This window comes from Salmo salar, chromosome 18 (assembly GCF_965601325.2).
Source record: "Salmo salar chromosome 18, fSalSal1, whole genome shotgun sequence".
In the NCBI taxonomy this organism is placed as follows: Eukaryota; Metazoa; Chordata; class Actinopteri; order Salmoniformes; family Salmonidae; genus Salmo; species Salmo salar.
The window spans coordinates 79,658,844-79,680,051 of NC_138308.1; the positions used below are offsets into that span (position 1 = coordinate 79,658,844).

Consider the following 21,208-nt stretch of genomic DNA (forward strand, 5'->3'; position numbering starts at 1 on the left):
ACCCTTCCTGCAGGCTCATCCTGACATGACCCTCCAGCATGACAATGCCACCAGCCATACTGCTCGTTCTGTGCGTAATTTCCTGCAAGACAGGAATGTCAGTGTTCTGCCATGGCCAGCGAAGAGCCTGGATCTCAATCCCATTGAGCGGGTCTGGGACCTGTTGGATCGGAGAGTGAGGGCTAGGGCCATTCCCCCCAGAAATGTCCGGGAACTTGCAGGTGCCTCGGTGGAAGAGTGGGGTAACATCTCACAGCAAGAACTGGCAAATCTGGTGCAGCCCATGAGGAGGAGATGCACTGCAGTACTTAATGCAGCTGGTGGCCACACCAGATACTGACTGTTACTTTTGATTTTGACCCCCCCCCCCCCCCCCCCCCCCCTTTGTTCAGGGACACATTATTCAATTTATTTGAGTCACATGTCTGTGGAACTTGTTCAGTTTATGTCTCAGTTGTTGAATCTTATGTTCATACAAATATTTACACATGTTAAGTTTGCTGAAAATAAACGCAGTTTACAGTGAGAGGACGTTTCTTTTTTTGCTGAGTTTACATAGACTTGGAATCACTGGCCACTTTAATAATGGAACACTAGTCACTTTAATAATGTTTAAATAATGTTTACATACTGCTTTACTCATCTCATATGTATATACTGTATTCTATTCTACTGTATTTTAGTCAATGCCACTCCGACATTGCTTGATCTAATATTTATATATTTCTTAATTCCATTCTTTTACTTTTAGAATTGTGTGTATTGTTGTGAATTGTTTTTAGATACTACTGCACTGTTAGATACTACTGCACTGTTAGATATTACTGCACTGTTAGATACTACTGCACTGTTGGAGCTAGGAACACAAGCATTTCGCTACACCCACAACAACATCTGCTAAATATGTGTATGTGACCAATCAAATTTGATTTGATGTAAAGTTGCGAGTTCGCTAGCGACAGCTTCAGGCCAGACCCAACTGATTGATTTGATATGATGTTGCACTTCACTAGCGATGTCTCAAGTACAGACAGATAGAAATTTGACGATGGAAGTTATAGGCCTACTACTACATTGGCCTATAGGCTATCTGAGTTCTATGCTCTCATTTCTTTAGCCGCCAATGGATCGTGGTGTATCCATGTGTCCATATGGCAGAGGCATATGCTCTCACATTAGTTTACATTTAACTTTGAGATTTTTTTTTTGCATTTTAATTCAGATTTATGATTAACCACGTGACAATGATTTTGATAAACAAAAACTTTATTATTGAAATGACACCCATTAAAAGAATCTGAACATATAAGCATAGGATGTCCCGTGAAAAGAAAATGCCGCCTATGGAAATCAAATGCCCGTCCAACTGATTTGTTCTGGCGCCGGCCATGGAAATATGCTGTATAACTTGTTATAATTAAGCAATACGGCACAAGGGGGTGTGGTATATGGCCAATATAACGCGGCTAAGGGCTGTTCTTAAGCATAACGTATCAAGGAGTGCCTGGATACAGCCATTAGTTGTGGTATATTGGACATGTACCACAAACCCCAGAGGTGTCTTATTGCTATTATAAACTAGTTACCAACATAATTAGAACAGTAAAAAGTCATTTTTGGTCACACCTGTGGTATACAGTCTGATATACTACAGCTTTCAGCCAATCAGCATTCAGGCCTTGAACCACCCAGTTTCTAATACAGAATTAATAACCTTGTCAGTACATTTTTTTTTTTTTACATCTTTTATCAAGGACATTGCCATTTACAATGTGAAATCATTCAATTGACTGACATTCCAAAGGATAAAACCCTTCATTCTTGCCTGTAATTTTCTTTCCATTTGAAGGAATTTCATGATGCCAGTGATCAATTCTTTGACTTCTACCTTGGGGAAGATGAGGACACATCTCAGAGAGTACAAGCTAATGATCTAGAACCAGAGCCAGCTAAACAGATGGATGCTGCTGTAGCAGGTACTTCAATAATATTAGAGGAAATTATATAATTTACAATATACTATATCTCAGAGTTATTGTCAAGCTTGGAGTATATTTTATCACTTGCTTTTTCCAATCACATGAAAACACTGCATGTATGCTTATTTGGGTAGTTGTAATTGTATTGTTGTAACCAGTGGCTTAATGGAAGGTAAGCTCACGTTAATGCTGGTTTCGCACCTTTTTTATTTGCATGAGCGTTTACCCAACTATTGCTGAAAAATGCTATGAAAATATAGGGAGCATTACTTTATTCACTGCGAACGGCGAACAGCATTTACCCACCTATTTTTTTCACCACATCACTGACTGTGACTGTCAAGTAAGTACAATGATTCAAACATGTCCTCTTGCATTACAGGGAGAATGATATTTCATTTGTGTTTTCATTATTCCAGTTATAATTGATTGGGTCCTTTTTTGTTTTTTTTGCAGAACCTGTGCCACCGGAAAAGATAAAGATAGATTATGTCAGCAGTGAATCAGTGTCTCTGAGTTGGGACAAACGTGTTGGTGTTCCTGAGGCATGTCTTGTGACCTGTTCCTGTGACGGAGAGGAAGTCCAGAAGATAACAACTGTATCCAACACCCTGACGTTCTCCAGTCTGAGTCCAGGTGTCAAGTACTCCTTCCACGTCTCTACGGTGCTGAAGAACGGGACCAAAAGCAAGTCTGCTGTGACATATGCACGCACAAGTGAGTACTCAAAACATCTTTCACTCGTTTTAGATTGTCTATGCCCAGGGTGCCAAAGGTTTTAACTCACTACTAGCACAACAACAGTAGGGATGATGCAGTATAATAGCATTTATTTATAACCTTTTCATGCCTGAAAAGAGAGTTGTGTTGAAAACTCTTCAATATGTATAGTCACTTCACTTGACCAATATTTTCAGGATTGTGAATGGCTGCTATAACTATTTTCCATTGCCCATAGACTCATAACTTTTTGCTTTCTTCCACAGAGCTGTCCTCCCCCGGAGAGATAACAGTTCACTATGTTGAGAAGCTCACCCTGAGCACTGTGCTGCAGATTGATGAGAAGACCGTCGACGATGAACCAGCTCAGACTCACTCAGCCCTGCCATGGACTTTCCTAAAGAGGTTAATGATGGTTAATGTAACAGCTAGAAGTGTGAAATGTACCTCATCAGGAGGTGAGGAAAGTTGTGATGCAGACCTAGATGTGGAGAGTCTGTTTAATAACTTGGACTCTAGTAATGTTGTGAACCCTTTAGACGTTGTTACTGCTCTCTTTCTTTGCTCTAATGGTTTTCTGCAGCAAGAGATGACCTTGAAAATGTCAATGTGTCAGTTTTCAGTACCCCTTCTTCTCCCCAATTGTGACACAGAAAAGTGCACGCTCATGCTTTGGGCAATGCGAGACATTGTCAAGAAGTTCAGACCTCATTCATTGGCAGACCCAAGAGGATTTGTTGAAGACAGGATTGTTCTGTCTGACCTCCCCATGGTCTCTTTCGTCAGATTGGGCAAATGCTCCTTGTCCAAGTCGCAGATTCTGAACAAGCTTCTGAGTAATCCCCAACAGTATCATGATACATTTGTCCACCACGATATGGAATGCGGTGATAGCCCAAGGAGGATATCCAATGGATTGGTTGAGATAAGCTGGTACCTCCCAAGTGGGAAAAAAAATATTGACATTTTTGGTGAAGCTGTTGCTGTAACCAATCTGAGAGGGGACATCAGTTCCTTTGAGACCCAGTACTCCTTTCTTTGTCAGACCTCTGCAGCAGTCTTTGTGTTCTTTGACAACCTGGACAACAAGTACAAGCTACTGACCAGCCAACACACCAAGGCACAGCTGTTTCTGGTGGGTAACCCACAGAGCAAGAGTTTCAGCATTGATGCTTTAAAGAAAACAGCAGCAGAGTTGAACTTGAAGAAAAGCAACATCATCCTGAAAACCAAACAGATGAATGATGCAGACTTTGTGAAGAACCTGCGAAACACAGTTGGTCAGGTGATCAAGAATTCAAAGTCCAGAATGCCATTGGAGCAGATCGCTGAAGTGGCACACGAGCTTGGGATTTTGGTTGATGAGGACTGCCAAGAATGTCAGAGTGCCAAGCAAAAAGCTGATGGAATTACCTCAAACATACATGACACCCCACAGTATAAGGAACGTCAGCTTCCCTTGCAAGGACAGATCTGGAAGGAGCTGGCACGTCTAGAGAAGAGGAATGCAGACTGCGGAAAGCTGGGAACCAGAACCTAGAGATGTACAAAAGTGAACTGCAAACAGAGAAGAGACAACTTAGGGAACAGCAAAGATTGTATGACATGTCAGAGGCAATGACCTGCTTCATACATGGAATATCAGGCACAGGGCTAGAAAGGTCCTACTTCTTGAAATGGATGAGAATGAACCTGGACAATATGGCTCGTAAAAACCTTTCTGGCCTTAGGGACCTGTACAAAGAAAAGTCTCAGAATTGGTCTGAAAACCAAGATGAAATTGCATACCTTGATAGACAGATTTCAAACAGTTCTTTGGGAACCGAACATTTCCTACGTGAAATGGGTCAACTGTACGAATCTGCAGTCTTACTGGGAGAAACTGAAGAGTCACGGCAACAACTGCAGCACCTGCCCAAACTATGTGCTGAGCTGCTTCTGGATGGGTTTCCTCTGGAGCTGGTGGACGGAGACGCGTCCAACATACCTCTGAGATGGGTGAGTGATGTGCTGCATCAGCTCAATGTCTTGGTGAAACCGAAGAACAAGATCCTGGTGGTAACCGTTCTAGGTGTTCAGAGCACAGGAAAGTCCACTCTACTGAATACAATGTTTGGAGTGCAGTTCGCAGTCAGTAGTGGCAGATGCACAAGAGGGGCCTTCATGCTTCTCATCAAAGTCAAAGAGGACTTCAAGAAAGAGCTGAACTGCGATTTCCTTGTGATCATCGACACAGAAGGACTGAAGTCTCCAGAGTTGGCACAGCTGGATGACAGCTATGAGCATGACAACGAGCTAGCCACATTCGTTGTTGGGCTAAGTGATGTCACAATAATCAATATTGCCATGGAGAACTCGATTGAGATGAAGGACATCCTGCAGATCGTCGTCCACGCTTTTCTCCGAATGAAAGAGGTGGGAAAGAAACCCAGGTGCCAATTTGTCCACCAGAACGTGGCAGATGTCTCGGCACATGACAAGAACATGAGAGACTGGAAAATGCTCTTGGAGCAATTGAATGAGATGACCCAGGCAGCAGCCAGAATGGAAAACAAGGAGGAGAACATGAGCTTCACAGATGTGATGGAGTACAACCCAGAGACTGGTAACTGGTACATCCCTGGACTTTGGCATGGAAACCCTCCAATGGCACCTGTCAATGCCGGATACAGCGAGTCCGTCTACGAGTTCAAAAAGAACATGATCAAGGTCTTCCAGAACTGTGAAGCCTCTGGGAACAACATCATGGACTTTCTGGAGTGGACAAAAAGCCTTTGGAATGCTGTGAAGTATGAAAACTTCATCTTCAGCTTCAGAAACAGCCTGGTGGCTGATGCCTACATGAAGTTGTGCATTGAGTTCAACAAGTGGGAATGGTCTGTCAGAAAACACATGCACACATGGATGACAAGTGCTGAAACAAGGATTTCCAACTTTGGAACAATAGCAATGAAATCTCAAACAGGAGATGTGAGGGATTTTCTCTGTCAATTGAAAAGTGCAGCCTCAACGGAACTTATCAAATGGGAGAAGACCATTCTTGACAACCTGACCAAGTACTACGAACAGACAGAGGGCCATGTCTATCTTGTGGAGAGATACAGAGAGGATTTTGTAAACAGCACCAAAAGTATGAAAAGGGAGATGGAAAACTCTATAATGAGTAAACTGGAAGCTGCTGTTGAGATTCGACAAGGAATGAATAAGCTTGACGGAATCAAGAAAAAACATACAGCCGTGATGGAGGAGAAGGTGCTGAAGTTGCTTGAGGACTGCAGAAAGAGCCATTCTGAGCGGTCAGAGAAGGACCTTGATAGAGAATTTGAAAAGGTATGGGAGGAAACCGTGCAGGAGCTCTCTTTTACAGGATTAAAGAAACGAGACATTGTGAGCGATGTTTTCAACCAGCTCCGGTCTAACATGAAGCAGAAGGGAGGTTCAGTGAATGAAAAGCTGAACAAAGAGAAACTTGAAGATCATGGAAAAGAACCCTTCATAGTCACTCCAGAGGGGTTTTTCAAGAGATTAATTACGGGGATTTATATGGATGAGCACACAAGAAAAACCCAGGCCATGGCAGACAACCTTATAGAGATATGCAAACAATTTGTGAATGAGAAGATCCAAAATAAAACAGATTACAATGACACATACATTCAAGAGATCATACACATGATTGAAGAGAAGTTGAACGCCAACAGAAATCTTGGAACAAGCGATAAATTTGAAGTCTCCATTAAATTGTACATTTGTGGGTTTGCATCCAGGGCTTTCCAATCAATGCATGAACAGTTCATATGTGACAATAATCCTCGTTTGTGCCTTGAACAGTTCAAAGGTAAATACTTGGCGAACTTCAAAGACTTGTTCAATGGACAAGATCAGTGTCGGAAGAAATCTGTGGAGTTCACCAACCTGTGTCTTAAACCTGCAGTAGAAGTCTATGTTGCCAGTTCCCTGGGTCCGGAAATTGTTGACGAAATGCTGACAGGACAGAATGCCTTTCAATTCAGCTCTCGGACATTTTTCCAGTACTCTATCCTGAAGCAACTACTGTCAGAATTCAACTTTGCCAACTACGTGAGCTACACTTGTCACTATGAAGCCTTTGTCAAGAATTGGATTTTGGGTGAAATGTTGAAACGATTTTCACAAGGGAAAAAAATGTTTGAGTTGGAAGACTGTCAACTCAAAGGGATCATCAGAGTCATCACTGAGGCAATCACAAAAGTACAGACGAATAAGAATGGCAACATAAAGGAATTAATTCAGGACATATGCAGGGAACTTGGAGAGAAGCTGGTCATCCCACAAGATGCATTGGAAGCCACCATGATCCTCAACAATTCCAACCAGGAACAGTTTTCCTACTGGCTCAAAACATCTGTGGTGGAGATGGAACAGTCTCTGAGAGAAGAATTCAGAAATGCAACAGATGTAAGTAAGAAATTGGAACAAATGAGGATTAAACCACAGAATATCCTGTTCACAAGAGTGTTTGGCTGCGGGAAGCAGTGTCCATTCTGCAAGTCACCATGCGAGGCAGGAGGGGAGGCCCACAATGATCACTGTGCTTCAATACACAGACCACAGGGACTTGGTCGATACAGGTTTGATGGTTCAAAGGAACTCGTGACTGATATCTGCTCCTCCTCTGTGTTCAGTGAGAGTTCTTTCAGATGCTATGAGACAAATGGAAAATACCACCCTTTCAAAAAGTACAGAGACATTTTTCCCAATTGGCATATTCCAGCAGATCCCAGCATACAAGCCTCAGACTACTGGAAATATGTGATGGCAAAATTCAACAAGGAATTTTCCAAAGAGTATGATGCATGCCCAGGAGATATCCCCCCTGCCTGGAAATTGATCACAAAGGAACAGGCAGAAAAGAGCCTTAGAGAGTCTTTTAGCATTACTAATGCTTTGAGTCCCACGGTATCGCCAGCGCATTTTAGTGCTTCTAACCCCTTTTAAACATTGTGTGTTTTAGCTACAGACTGGTGTTTCTTTTGCATTCTTCTACATAGAAGATCATTGTACATCCCAGGACATAGTGGCTCAGCGGTCTAAGGCACTGCATCTCAGTGCAAAAGGTGTCACTAAGGTGTCACCCTGGTTCGAATCCAGGTTGTATCACATCTGTCTGTGATTGGGAGGCTCATATGGCGGCGCACAATTGGCCCAGCGTCGTCCAGGTTTGGCATGGGTAGGCCGTCATTGTAAATAATAATTTGTTCGTAACTGACTTGCCTAGTTAAATAAAACATTTGGTCTATAATACTGTAATAAGCTCACAAAATTGTTGTCACAAACTCCCCATAGTTGTCACTGGAATAATATGGTATAACATTTTAATGTGAGGCTAAATATGAGGGCAGAGTAAGCAGAAGAATGAAAGTAGTGAATTTCAGGTATATCGTCCAGGGATCCCTGCGTCTGAAAAAGTTTATAATTGAGAGCCCATTCATCCTCTCGATGAGGAATAGCATCTTGAAGAGTAATAATGTGTCGGACCATAGTAAAAAAAAAAAAAAGAAGCCGTTGCCGGTAAGAGAAATTGACAGATTTAACACTAAACAAAGAAGATACATTTATAATAAAGATGCTTAAATATGCTTAAATCTGATTCTGTTTCAGGTTTTAGTTTACAGAATCAAGACAAGGCATCTGTTTCATCACTAAGCAGAATAGTCTAATCGAAGAGCCACCAAATGGTGGTTGGAATGATAATCTGTTATACACTGTGCCTCAGCTTCTTTGCTTGAAAGCAATTCGCAAAAGATACATCAGTCCTTGAACTTGATATGTAACTATCAGTCTACTTTGGCAGGCACTGACAACAATCAACAAGGAATCTGTTTTCTGATGCGAACTGCAGAATATTGCCTCTTGAAGTCAACCCTTTTTTGAGAATCTTCTACATTTAAGTAATGGTAGTATTTACAGAGAATAATTTTCTAATTATGTTTTGTATTTGTGCTAGTATTAATTTACAGTTTGGGGTTTTTATGTGTTTTTTATCTTTCATTTTTCTGTAACATTGGGTTTGGTAAAATCAAGCATGGTCTGATATTTAACTTACACTTCTGTGATTCAGGAAAGTGTTGAGAAACCATTGAATTGGAAAATTGTGGTGTTCTCTGAGAATATAATACTTTTCTTAACGTTTCACTTTTCTAAGAGACTTTGAGATTATATTGTCTCTGTGAAATATCACTGCTTAGCTATTTGTAGTAGCTGAATAGTAAGATTAAATTGTGTACTTACAATACTATACCCTGAAGTACACACATAATCATCCTGATGCCTCCTACTGTCAGGGTTGGGTTCAATTCAATTTCAAGTCTGGTCAATTCAAAAAGTGAACCAAACGCCAATTCAAATTCTAATTTTTCCTAATAGAAGTGATCTGGAATTTTAGTGTGCTGTACATCCTGATCTGACGGGAGTTGAAATGCAATTGACCCCAACCCAGCTTAATGTATTAGTATTTCCCACCAAATATATTCCATAATAAACGAATCACTTTCTTGTATAATATATCAATGGAAAATAATCTTAACAGTGAGTCCTTGAACTGGTCCAGTTGGTCAATGAGGAGGTGCAGTCAACAACAGCTATGATTGTCTTTTAACAAAGTAGGCTACACCAACTGTAGTAAACTTTCCTTTTTAAAATGTATTCAATGATTATATACTTAGAGAAAAATAGCTTCCATTGAATACAACACAAAAGCAGCACATTGATTTTCAAGTGAGGGTCAATGAATTGATATACTGGACTACCAGCTGAATATTTCAAATCAAGTAGCTTTTTATTGCTGTGGTAGCACAAACAACATGGCACAGTCATGAGAGAATGAAAATACAAAAGTTTAATGCATTACATTTCATGTTGTAATTGTACATGGCCTCTATCAAGTAAACATACTAAAATTCAAATAAACCATTACCTTCAGAAATACATATACTTTGGATGTTTTTGTTGATGATTTCTGGTTCAGAACAATAGTTTAGAAATTGTATGCATTAAGGTTAGACATGCCAGGCTGTTTATAATGCATAGCATAGCGGTTTTGAGAGCAGGGAGACATGATGTGAGATTCATGTGGTTTTTCCGTAAAGGTGACCATTAGCCTTCTGCTTAACCACGAAAGCCAGGGGGTCTCCTAGGGGACGGCCCATCCGGATGTGAGCCAGCAGATCCTGGGTCATGTTGAGGGCATTGCGGGAGGTGTAGAGGTCAGAGAGGTCAGAGTTCATCCCAGATGGGACATACTCCCCACAGTTGGAGCCCCCAAGTCCTGGGGCACAGTCGACCTTGTAGGAAAAGTACAGGGTTCCATGATTCATGGGACACATGCTGTTGTGAGAACCCACTAAGATGGGCCGGACGCTGCACTCCCCCAGAAGGTCGTTCCACCACTTGAACCAGTGTTTGTCTTCATCGTACACAGCAAACTTCAGCTCGCTCGCCAGGGAGAGCTTGACGTTTTCGAAGTATAAGGCTTTGTTCCAGGCAGGGTTGTCATTGTTGTAGATCACATTAGTCTGCATAGCTTTGTCATCCATGAACACCTTGACGGATCAAACCAAATCAAACTTTATTTAAAGCTACAGTATGTGATTCGAAAAATGACAAAACCGGGCCCCCGCCACTTGTTTTGGTACATACTGTACACTACGTGGCTAAAAGTATGTGGACACCTGCTCACTGAACATCTCATTCCAAAATCATAGCAATTAATATGGAGTTGGTCCTCCCTTTGCTGCTATAACAGCCTCTACTCTTGGGCTTTCCACTAGTTGTTGGAACATTGTTGCGGGGACTTGCGTCCATTCAACCACAAGAGCATTAGTGATGTCAGGCACTGATGTCGGTGTTCCAAATCATCCCAAAGGTGTTTGATGGGGTTGAGGTCAGGGCTCTGTGTAGGCCAGTCAAGATCTTCCACACCGATCTTGACAAACAATTTCTGTATGGACCTCACTTTGTGCATGGTGCCATTCTACTGCCAATGTTTGTCTATGGAGATCTCATGGCTCTGTGCTCAATTGTGTAAACCTGTCAGCAACGGGTGTAGCTGTAATAGCAGAATCCACAAATTTGAAGGTGTATCCACATACCTTTGGCCATGTAGTGTAGCTGAGGGATGGGGCAACGGAAATGTAAATCACATCAAATCCTAGTTTTTAGCATTAAAGTGCACTTCATAGTAAGTTAAAATAATAAAATAAAATAGATAATACCTTGACGAAGCCGTCGGTCTGGGAGGTGGTGTCCCCCCAGAGGCCCCTGGCGTACTTCACGGTGACGGTAAGGTGGGCCAGGCCCTTCTCCTGCGGGCAGCACTGGCTGGTCATCTCCTTGCTGGCCTTGCACACACACTGGCAGGAGTCGTGGGCACTGGAGCTGGAGCCTCCCTTGCACTTCCCAGAGCAGCGCTTGACCAGAGCGTGTTCCAGGATGTAGTCCTCCACAGCCTTCTTCAGCCCAGCCCTCTTCTTGGCCTGCTTCACCAATAGGTGGAGGGGGTGGAGGGAGTAGTTGATGACGTCAGGGATAGTCTTCAGGCTGCTCGCCCAATCAGCGAAGGCCTTGGAGTTTCCACCCGTTTGGGAGAAGAGCAGGTCGGGCGTCCCGTCCGTCTCTCCCCCCACCACCTCGGTAAACCTGTTTGTTTATCATTAGTCATGTTTTGTCTTGAACGAGGACCACAATGGAAATATGTGTTTTATAAGTCTTGTATAATGCCCATTAACCCCCAAACTCTTTCAAATCAAAATCAATCGAACCTCTCTTGGAAGGTGCTGCTGAAGCGGTCCTTGGTGTCACGTTTCTTAAGGTCCTTCTTGCAGAACTTGGTCTCTGTCTTGAATTCGGCTGATCCGGTACTGGTGGCGACGGAGGCCTCAGCCTCAAGACAGTCCTTGACCTGGATTATTATTGTTTTTAACGTAATGTACATTTTCTTTAAATAAATAAAAATACATAGATAAATACATTTACTAATATATTTTGATTAAAAAGTACTTGACCTCGTTCTCGTTGTAGCCACTCAGGGCCGCCTGGCACACTCGCAGGGAGGTCACACTCTTCACCCGCCCCCCCAGGAGAACCTTCTTGATGAAGTGGGTGCCAAAGTTGTCAAGAAAACGTCTGTAGTCAACCTTGGTCTTGTCAGTGTAGAGGGGGGGCAGGAGGCCCAGGGAGCGAGAGAACTCAGGGTGCAGGGGAGGGTCATTTAGCAGGCGGTAACTGAGAGAGAAACACACAAGATGGAGAGTTTATAGCCTGTAGAGAGCAGTGTTGGTTCTATAAAGTTAAACTTCTATAATACAAGTGATGTTATATTTATAAGGTATATCACCTGTAATAAGAGCAGTGTATATCCTGTTTGATGAAGCTGTACTTGTCCTTCTTCGACTGGCTCATCACCGTTTTGGCAGCTCTGGAGTGGGTGCCCCCCACCATGACCGACCCCTTAGCCTGGGGGGTCATAATGTCCAGACCAATCTTCCAACTGACATCTACCTACACATTGGTGGTGGATAAGGTGAGTTTACCCACATAAAGCACTTTGAGCATTGGGAAAAGAGCTATACATCAAATCAAATTTTATTGGTCACATACGCGAGTGTAGCGAAATGCTTGTGCTTCTAATTCCGACAGTGCAGTGATATCTAACAATTCCCAACAGCTACGTAATACACACAAATCTAACAAGTAACCTAACAATTCCCCACCAACAACTCACAAATTTAAAGGGGTGAATGACAATATGTACATATAAATATATGGATGAGCGATTGCCGAGCGGCATAGGCAAGATGCAGTAGATGGTATATACACTGCTCAAAAAAATAAAGGGAACACTTAAACAACACAATGTAACTCCAAGTCAATCACACTTCTGTGAAATCAAACTGTCTACTTAGGATCAACACTGATTGACAATAAATTTCACATGCTGTTGTGCAAATGGAATAGACAACAGGTGGAAATTATAGGCAATTAGCAAGACACCCCCAATAAAGGAGTGGTTCTGCAGGTGGTGACCACAGACCACTTCTCAGTTCCTATGCTTCCTGGCTGATGTTTTGGTCACTTTTGAATGCTGGCGGTGCTTTCACTCTAGTGGTAGCATGAGACGGAGTCTACAACCCACACAAGTGGCTCAGGTAGTGCAGCTCATCCAGGATGGCACATCAATGCGAGCTGTGGCAAGAAGGTTTGCTGTGTCTGTCAGTGTAGTGTCCAGAGCATGGAGGCGCTACCAGGAGACAGGCCAGTACATCAGGAGACGTGGTGGAGGCCGTAGGAGGGCAACAACCCAGCAGCAGGACCGCTACCCCCGCCTTTGTGCAAGGAGGAGCAGGAGGAGCACTGCCAGAGCCCTGCAAAATGACCTCCAGCAGGCCACAAATGTGCACGTGTCTGCTCAAACGGTCAGAAACAGACTCCATGAGGGTGGTATGAGGGCCCGACGTCCACAGGTGGGGGTTGTGCTTACAGCCCAACACCGTGCAGGACGTTTGGCATTTGCCAGAGAACACCAAGATTGGCAAATTCGCCACTGGCGCCCTGTGCTCTTCACAGATGAAAGCAGGTTCACACTGAGCACATGTGACAGACATGACAGAGTATGGAGACGCCGTGGAGAACGTTCTGCTGCCTGCAACATCCTCCAGCATGACCGGTTTGGCGGTGGGTCAGTCATGGTGTGGGGTGGCATTTCTTTGGGGGGCCGCACAGCCCTCCATGTGCTCGCCAGAGGTAGCCTGACTGCCATTAGGTACCGAGATGAGATCCTCAGACCCCTCGTGAGACCATATGCTGGTGCGGTTGGCCCTGGGTTCCTCCTAATGCAAGACAATGCTAGACCTCATGTGGCTGGAGTGTGTCAGCAGTTCCTGCAAGAGGAAGGCATTGATGCTATGGACTGGCCCGCCCGTTCCCCAGACCTGAATCCAATTGAGCACATCTGGGACATCATGTCTCGCTCCATCCACCAACGCCACGTTGCACCACAGACTGTCCAGGAGTTGGCGGATGCTTTAGTCCAGGTCTGGGAGGAGATCCCTCAGGAGACCATCCGTCACCTCATCAGGAGCATGCGCAGGCGTTGTAGGGAGGTCATACAGGCACGTGTAGGCCACACACACTACTGAGCCTCATTTTGACTTGTTTTAAGGACATTACATCAAAGTTGGATCAGCCTGTCGTGTGGTTTTCCACTTTAATTTTGAGTGTGACTCCAAATCCAGACCTCCATGGGTTGATAAATTGGATTTCCATTGATTATTTTTGTGGGATTTTGTTGTCAGCACATTCAACTATGCAAAGAAAAAAGTATTTAATAAGATTATTTCATTCATTCAGATCTAGGATGTGTTATTTTAGTGTTCCCTTTATTTTTTTGAGCAGTGTATTTTTATTTTACCTTTTATTTAACTAGGCAAATCACTTATTTTCAATGATGGCCTAGGAACAGTGGGTTAACTGCCTTGCTCAGGGGCAGAACGACAGCTCAGGGGCAGAATGTCAGCTCGGGGATTCAATCTTGCAACCTTTCAGATACAAGTCCAACACTCTAACCACTAGGCTACCTGCCACCCCAAATACAGTACATACATGTGATATGAGTAATGTAAGATATGTAAACATTATTAAAGTGACATTATTTAAAGTGGCATTATTAAAAGTGACTAGTGATCCATTTTTTCAACTGTCCAGTGATTTGGCCTCAGTGTAGGCAGCAGCCTCTCTGAGTTAGTGATGGATATTTAACAGTCTGATGGCCTTGAGATAAAAGCTGTTTTTCAATCTCTCAGTCCCAGCTTTGATGCACCTGTGCTGACCTCGCCTTCTGGATGATAACGGTGTGAACAGGCAGTTGTTGTTGTTGTCCTTGATGATCATTTTGGCCTTCCTGTGACATTTTGGCCTTCCTGTGACATCGGGTGAAATTGGTGTCATGGAGAGCAGGTAGTTTGCCCCCGGTGATGCGTTGTGCAGACCGCACCACCCTCTGGAGAGCCTTGCAGTTGAGGGCGGTGCAGTTGCCGTACCAGCCTGACAGGATGCTCTCGATTGTGCATCTGTAAAAGTTTGTCAGGGTTTTGGGTGACAAATTTCTTCAGCCTCCTGAGGTTGAAGAGGCGCTGTTGCGCCTTCTTCGCCACAGTGTCTGTGTGGGTGGACCATTTCAGTTTGTCTGTGATGTGTACACCCAGTAACTTAAAACTAATGTCTTTGTCCTGAAGCAAAAACCAACTAGCCTGGAGCTAGCCTTTGCTAAGCCCATCTCCCGACTAGCCGAAGAGGTCCATCAGCCACTCCTTGGGCTACAATACCTATTTTGCTAATTGGCCTGGACCCTCGCCGACCCAATACGACTGGACTACCGACGTAATTCGACCAAGGTTTTTTTTTCAACTGGCTCCTCCGTCGCGACATACCCTGAATGCCCATCTGCTAGCCGCGGCCCGCTAGCTGTCTCGGGCATATTGGACTGTTAGCTTAAGAGGCCCATCGGACAAATTCTTTGGCCACTATACCTATTTTGCCAATTGGCCTGGACCCTTTCACCACACGGGGCCCTGCTGATCCACGACGACTGGTCTGCCGACGTTACAGCACGACTTACAACTGACTTCTTCCATTGCGATGTCCCTCTAAGCCCCTTCTGCTAGCTTGCTAGCCCCAGCCCGCAATGCTGCCTGAATCGCCGGGTTTCCGGCCCACCTGAGCCACTCACTAGACCCCTATGATCACTCGGCTATGCATGCCTCTCCCTAATGTCAATATGCCTTGTCCATTGCTGTTTTGGTTAGTAATTATTGCCTTATTTCACTGTAGAGCCTCTAGCCCTGCTCAGTATGCCTTAGTTAACCCTTTAGTTCCACCTCCCACACATGCGGTGACCTCACCTGGTTCAATTTTTTTTTACCAGGAACAGATATAACCATTGGTTCACTCCAGACCTGACTGCCCGTGACCAGCACAAAAACATCCTGTGGCGTTCTGCATTAGCACCGAATAGCCCCCGCGATATGCAACTTTTCAGGGAAGTTAGGAACCAATATACACAGGCAGTTAGGAAAGCAAAGGCTAGCTTTTTCAAACAGAAATATGCATCCTGTAGCACAAATTCCCAAAAAGTTCTGGGACACTGTAAAGTCCATAGAGAATAAGAGCACCTCCTCTCAGCTGCCCACTGCACTGAGGCTAGGAAAAACTGTCACCACTGATAAATCCACGATAATTGAGAATTCAATAAGCATTTTTCTATGGCTGGCCATGCTTTCCACCTGGCTACCCCTACCCCGGTCAACAGCCCTGCGCCCCCCACAGCAACTTTCCCAAGCCTCCCACATTTCTCCTTCACCCAAATCCAGATAGCTGATGTTCTGAAAGAGCTGCCAAATCTGAACCCCTACAAATCAGCCGGGCTATACAATCTGGACCCTCTCTTTCTAAAATGATCCGTCGAAATTGTTGCAACACCTATTACTAGCCTGTTCAACCTCTCTTTTGTATCGTCTGAGATCCCAAAAGATTGGAAAGCTGTCATCCCCCTCTTCAAAGGGGGAGACACTATAGACCCAAACTGCTACAGACCTATATCTATCCTACCCTGCCTTTCTAAGTTCTTCGAAAGCCAAGTTAACAAACAGATCACCGACCATTTTGAATCCCATACCTTCTCTGCTATGCAATCTGGTTTCCAAGCTGGTCATGGGTGCACATCAGCCATGCTCAAGGTCCTAAACGATATCATAACCGCCATCGATAAGAGACAATACTGTGCAACTGTATTCATCGACCTGGCCAAGGCTTTCGACTCTGTCAATCACCACATTCTTATCGGCAGACTCAACAGCCTTGGTTTCTCAAATGACTGCCTCGCCTAGTTCACCAACTACTTCTTAGACAGAGTTCAGTGTGTCAAATCGGAGGGCCTGTGGTCCGGACCTCTGGCAGTCTCTATGGGGTGCCACAGGGTTCAATCCTCGGGCCGACTCTTTTCTCTGTATATATCAATGATGTCGCTCTTGCTGCTGGTGATTCTCTGATCCACCTCTACGCAGACGACACCATTCTGTATACTTCTGGCCCTTCTTTGGACACTGTGTTAACCTATCTGGGCTAGGGGGCAGTATTTTCACAGCCGGATGAAAAATGTACCCAATTTAAACAGGTTACTACTCTGGCCCAGAAACTAGAATATGCATATTATTAGTAGATTTGGATAGAAAACACTCTGAAGTTTCTAAAACTGTTTGAATGGCGTCTGTGAGTATAACAGAACTCATATGGCAGGCAAAAACCTGAGAATATTCCAAGCAGGAAGTGGAAAGTCTGAGAATTGTAGTTCTTCTTTTGATTCTCTATCGAAACTACAGTGTCTGTGGGGGACGTTGCACTTCCTAAGGCTTCCATTGGCTGTCTAAAGCCTTCAGAAAGTGGTTTGAGCATTTTCCTGTCACTGGGCAGATAATAGGAGCTCAGTTACTGAGTGGTCTGCCTGGCAACAAAGGGATTGGATATGCTCGGTCCCGCTCCCCTCCTTCTTTTTCTTCTTGAATGAATATGCTATTGTCCGGTTGGAATATTATCGCAATTTCACGTTAAAAATACCATAAAGATTGATTTTAAACAGCGTTTGACATGTTTCTAAGTACGGTAATGGAACATTTGGACTTTTCGTCTCTCGTTCCGCACTCGCGAGTTATGCCTTTGGATAAGTGATCTGTACGCACGAACAAAACGGAGGTATTTGTACATAAATATGGATTATTTCGAACAAAAACAACATTTCTTGTGGAAGTAGCAGTCCTGGGAGTGCATTCTGACGAAGATCAGCAAAGGTAAGAGAATATTTCTAATACTAATTCTAAGTTTAGGTTGCCCCGAACTTGGTGGGTGTCTGAATAGCTCGCCGTGATGGCTGAGCTATGTACTCAGAATATTGAAAAATGTGCTTTCTCCGTAAATCTATTTTAAAATCTGACACAGCGGTTGCATCCAGGGGTAGTCTATCTATAATTCTTAAAATAATTGTTATATATTTTGTCAACGTTTATGATGAGTATTTTTGTAAATTGATGTGCACATTCACCGGACGTTTTGGTGGGAATATATTTTCTGAACATTACGCGCCAATGTAAAATGCTGTTTTTGGATATAAATATGAACTTTATCGAACAAAACATACATGTATTGTGTAACATAATGTCCTAGGAGTGTCATCTGATGAAGATCGTCAAAGGTTAGTGCTTCATTTAGCTGTGTTTTGGGTTTTATTGACACATGTCCTTGCTTGGAAAATGGTTGTGTGATTATTTTTGTCTATGTACTCTCCTAACATAATCTAATGTTTTGCTTTCGCTGTAAAGCCTTTTTGAAATTAGACAATGGGGTTATATTAAAGAGAAGTTTATCTTTAAAATGGTGTAAAATAGTTGTATGTTTGAGAAAGTTGAATTATGACATTTTGTTGTTTTTGAATTTTCCGCCCTGATATTTCACTGGCTGTGTCCCGCAGGTGGTAGCCCATGGAAGTTAACTAACCTCCAGACGAGCTTCAATGCCATACAACTCTCCTTCCGTGGCCTCCAACTGCTCTTAAATGCAAGTAAAACTAAATGCATGCTCTTCAACCGATCGCTGCCCACACCTGCCCGCCTGTCCAGCATCACTACTCTGGACGGGTCTGACTTAGAATATGTGGACAACGACAAATACCTAGGTGTCTGGTTAGACTGTAAACTCTCCTTCCAGACTCACATTAAGCATCTCCAATCTAAAATTAAATCTAGAATAGGCTTCCTATTTTGCAACAAAGCATCCTTCACTCATGCTGCCAAACATATCCTCGTAAAACTGACCATCCTACGGATCCTTGACTTTGCAGATGTCATTTTCAAAATAGCCTCCAACCCTCTACTCAGCAATTTGGATGCAGTCTATCATAGTGCCATCTGTTTTGTCACCAAAGCCCCATATACCACCCACCACTGCGACCTGTATGCTCTCGCTGGCTGGCCCTCACTTCATATTCGTCGCCAAACCCACTGGCTCCAGGTCATCTATAAGTCTTTGCTAGGTAAAGCCCCGCCTTATCTCAGCTCACTGGTCACCATAGCAGCACCCACCCGTAGCACGCGCTCCAGCAGATATATTTCACTGGTCACCCCCAAAGCCAATTCCTCCTTTGGCCGCCTTTCCTTCCTCTGCTGCCAATGACTGGAACGAACTGCAAAAATCACTGAAGCTGGAGACTCATATCACCCTCACTAGCTTTAAGCACCAACTGTCAGAGCAGCTCACAGATCACTGCACCTGTACATAGCTCATCTGTAAACAGCCCATTCAACTACCTCATCCCCATACTGTTATTTATTTTATTTATTTATTTTGCTCCTTTGCACCCCAGTATCTCTACTTGCACACTCATCTTCTGCTTTGCTTTATCTTGGCCCTAATCTATGCATTTCACATGACTGGGGATACAGATATGCATCTGTTGGTCACCGACACCTTCAAATAAATGGGCCTCATAATGAGCTTCAGGATCTCATCACGGTATTTCTGTGTATTCAAATTGCCATTGTTTAATGCAATTGCGTTCGTTGTCTGTAGCTTATTCCTGCCCATACCATAACCCCACCATGGGGCGCTCTGTTCACAATGATGACATCAGCAAACCGCTCATCCACATGATGCCATATATGTGTTCTATGGTTGTGAGGCCGGTTGGACGTACTGACAAATTCTCTAAAACGACAAAGGCGACTTATGGTAGAGAAATTAACATTACATTCTCTGGCAACAGCTCTGGTGGACATTCCTGTAGTCAGCATGCCAATTGCACGCTCTCTCAAACCTTGAGACATCTGTGGCATTGTGTTTTGTGACAAAACTGCACATTTTAGAGTGACCTTTTATTGTCCCATGCACAAGGTGCACCTGTGTAATGATCATGCTGTTTAATCAGCTTCTTGGTATGCCACACCTGTCAGGCGGATGGATTATCTTGGCTAAAGAGAAATTACCACTAACAGGGATGTAAACAAATTTGTTCACAACATTTCAGAGAAATAAGGTCTGAGTTTAGTAGTAGTAGTAGTTGTAGCAGCAGTAGTAGCAGTGGTAGTAGTAGTAGTAGTATTACCTCTGTCTGGCTGCTGCTCACAAACGCCTCGCTGGAGTCGTACACCATGCTGGCTAACTTCATGTTGCACTTCTGCGAGGGACGCCAGTCCACCACAGCCGCAGGCAGCCTCTGAGCCTGTCTATCCATGAAAGGGTTAACACAGAGGGTACAGGTCCCGTTACCAGTCTTCCTCCAGGTGTCCACGTCGATGACATAGGCCTGCTTACGTTCCATGGTGACAACGTCGAAACCCTCGCCCGCCAGGTTGGTACCGGGAGCTGACAGCGCAGCCTTGCACTCCGCTGGCCGGCCCGTGGTGCACGAGGACAGGACAGGGGACAGCCACGCTCCCCACAGCCACAGCAGGGCAACCAGAGAAGTCTGTGTGCCTGGAGAGGAGAAGGTAGATATTACATTACATTTAATTCAAGGTCAATTCCAGTGGTAAACTTATTACAAATATCAATGTTTCCAGTCCTCAAAATGTGGCGCTATTTGATTTGACTAGCGGAAACAGTGTTAATTCCAGGGTACATATGCTCCCGTGGGAGACCATGGTTCGATCCCTGAGTCAACTTCTTCAACTGCTCACCTTTCATCTTTCTCCTTACTCACTTCACCTCTGTAACTAATTTATCTCCTTTAAACTATACAATGTGTAGGGTGAGCAGACTCCTGTTCCCCTACAAAAAGAAAGGGGAGGAAAAAAAGAAGTGTTGCTCTCTTTTGGAGACATACTTAGAGAGTAAGTATAGCTATATTACCTCTTACCTGACATAATATCAATCACAATCTCTTGGTGATGATGATGGGTTTGATGAAGATGATCCTGGAACAATGGAGCATTCTGTGTCTGTCTGTCTGATGTCTGACTGACTGACTAACTGACTACAGGGAAACAAACAGCAAGATGTTAACTGTGGGTTCCATCCTGGAGGCTGCGTTTTTAGTTGTGGTCAAGGCTTTGTTTATATAGATGGGGCCTGCAGTTTCCTTTGGTTATGAACCACCACCTGCTGTTGCTATGTGTGTTTTGGTGTGGGGGTGGAGGTGGGTGTTCACTTATAAGAAAGCCTTTGCAAACATACAGATAATGAATATCTGTGCATGGGTGAATGTTTCATGGCACCAGAAAAACAAGACTAGACCCAGCAATTTCCTAACTCTAATTGCACACACTTTCACCTGTCTGCTACTGCTCTCCATAAATAGTCAACCAGGCACCCAATCAAACCGGTCCCTGGCACTGCCACTTTACATACAGAGCCATTTGACTGCGTAGGCAGTCATTGTCCCTCTGAGCTCTGTGGATAGGGCTGGGCGATATGGTCAAATCAAACTGAAG

At 43.9% G+C, this 21,208-nt stretch overlaps 2 protein-coding genes across 2 annotated transcripts; one reads left to right on the forward strand and one right to left on the reverse strand.

Moving 5' to 3' along the window:
* Positions 1 to 2,144: 2,144 nt before the first annotated feature.
* On the forward strand, positions 2,145 to 7,819 carry LOC106577770 (interferon-induced very large GTPase 1-like). The gene is given in 4 exon segments (XM_082964568.1): positions 2,145 to 2,151; positions 2,436 to 2,696; positions 2,966 to 4,201; positions 4,204 to 7,819. Coding segments are annotated over 4 exon segments (4,977 nt in total). The 3' UTR covers positions 7,677 to 7,819.
* A 1,695-nt stretch (positions 7,820 to 9,514) lies between these two features.
* Positions 9,515 to 20,735, reverse strand: LOC106577765 (perforin-1). Its single transcript, XM_045701407.2, has 7 exons — positions 20,635 to 20,735; positions 19,882 to 20,252; positions 12,073 to 12,236; positions 11,741 to 11,960; positions 11,498 to 11,637; positions 10,952 to 11,375; positions 9,515 to 10,279 (listed from the first exon to the last, which is right to left on the reverse strand). The coding sequence occupies exons 1-7, from the start codon at positions 20,639 to 20,641 to the stop codon at positions 9,806 to 9,808; spliced, it is 1,800 nt and encodes a 599-aa protein (XP_045557363.1). The 5' UTR covers positions 20,642 to 20,735; the 3' UTR covers positions 9,515 to 9,805.
* Positions 20,736 to 21,208: the final 473 nt, after the last annotated feature.

What these genes read in the sequence shown, in the direction of transcription:
- LOC106577765 (XM_045701407.2), bottom strand. An exon ending in AGCAGCACCTTCCAAGAGAG is followed by an intron (nt 11,376 to 11,497) that starts GTTCGATTGATT and finishes ATAAACAAACAG; the next exon opens with GTTTACCGAGGTGGTGGGGG. An exon ending in AGACCGACGGCTTCGTCAAG is followed by an intron (nt 10,280 to 10,951) that starts GTATTATCTATT and finishes TGATCCGTCAAG; the next exon opens with GTGTTCATGGATGACAAAGC.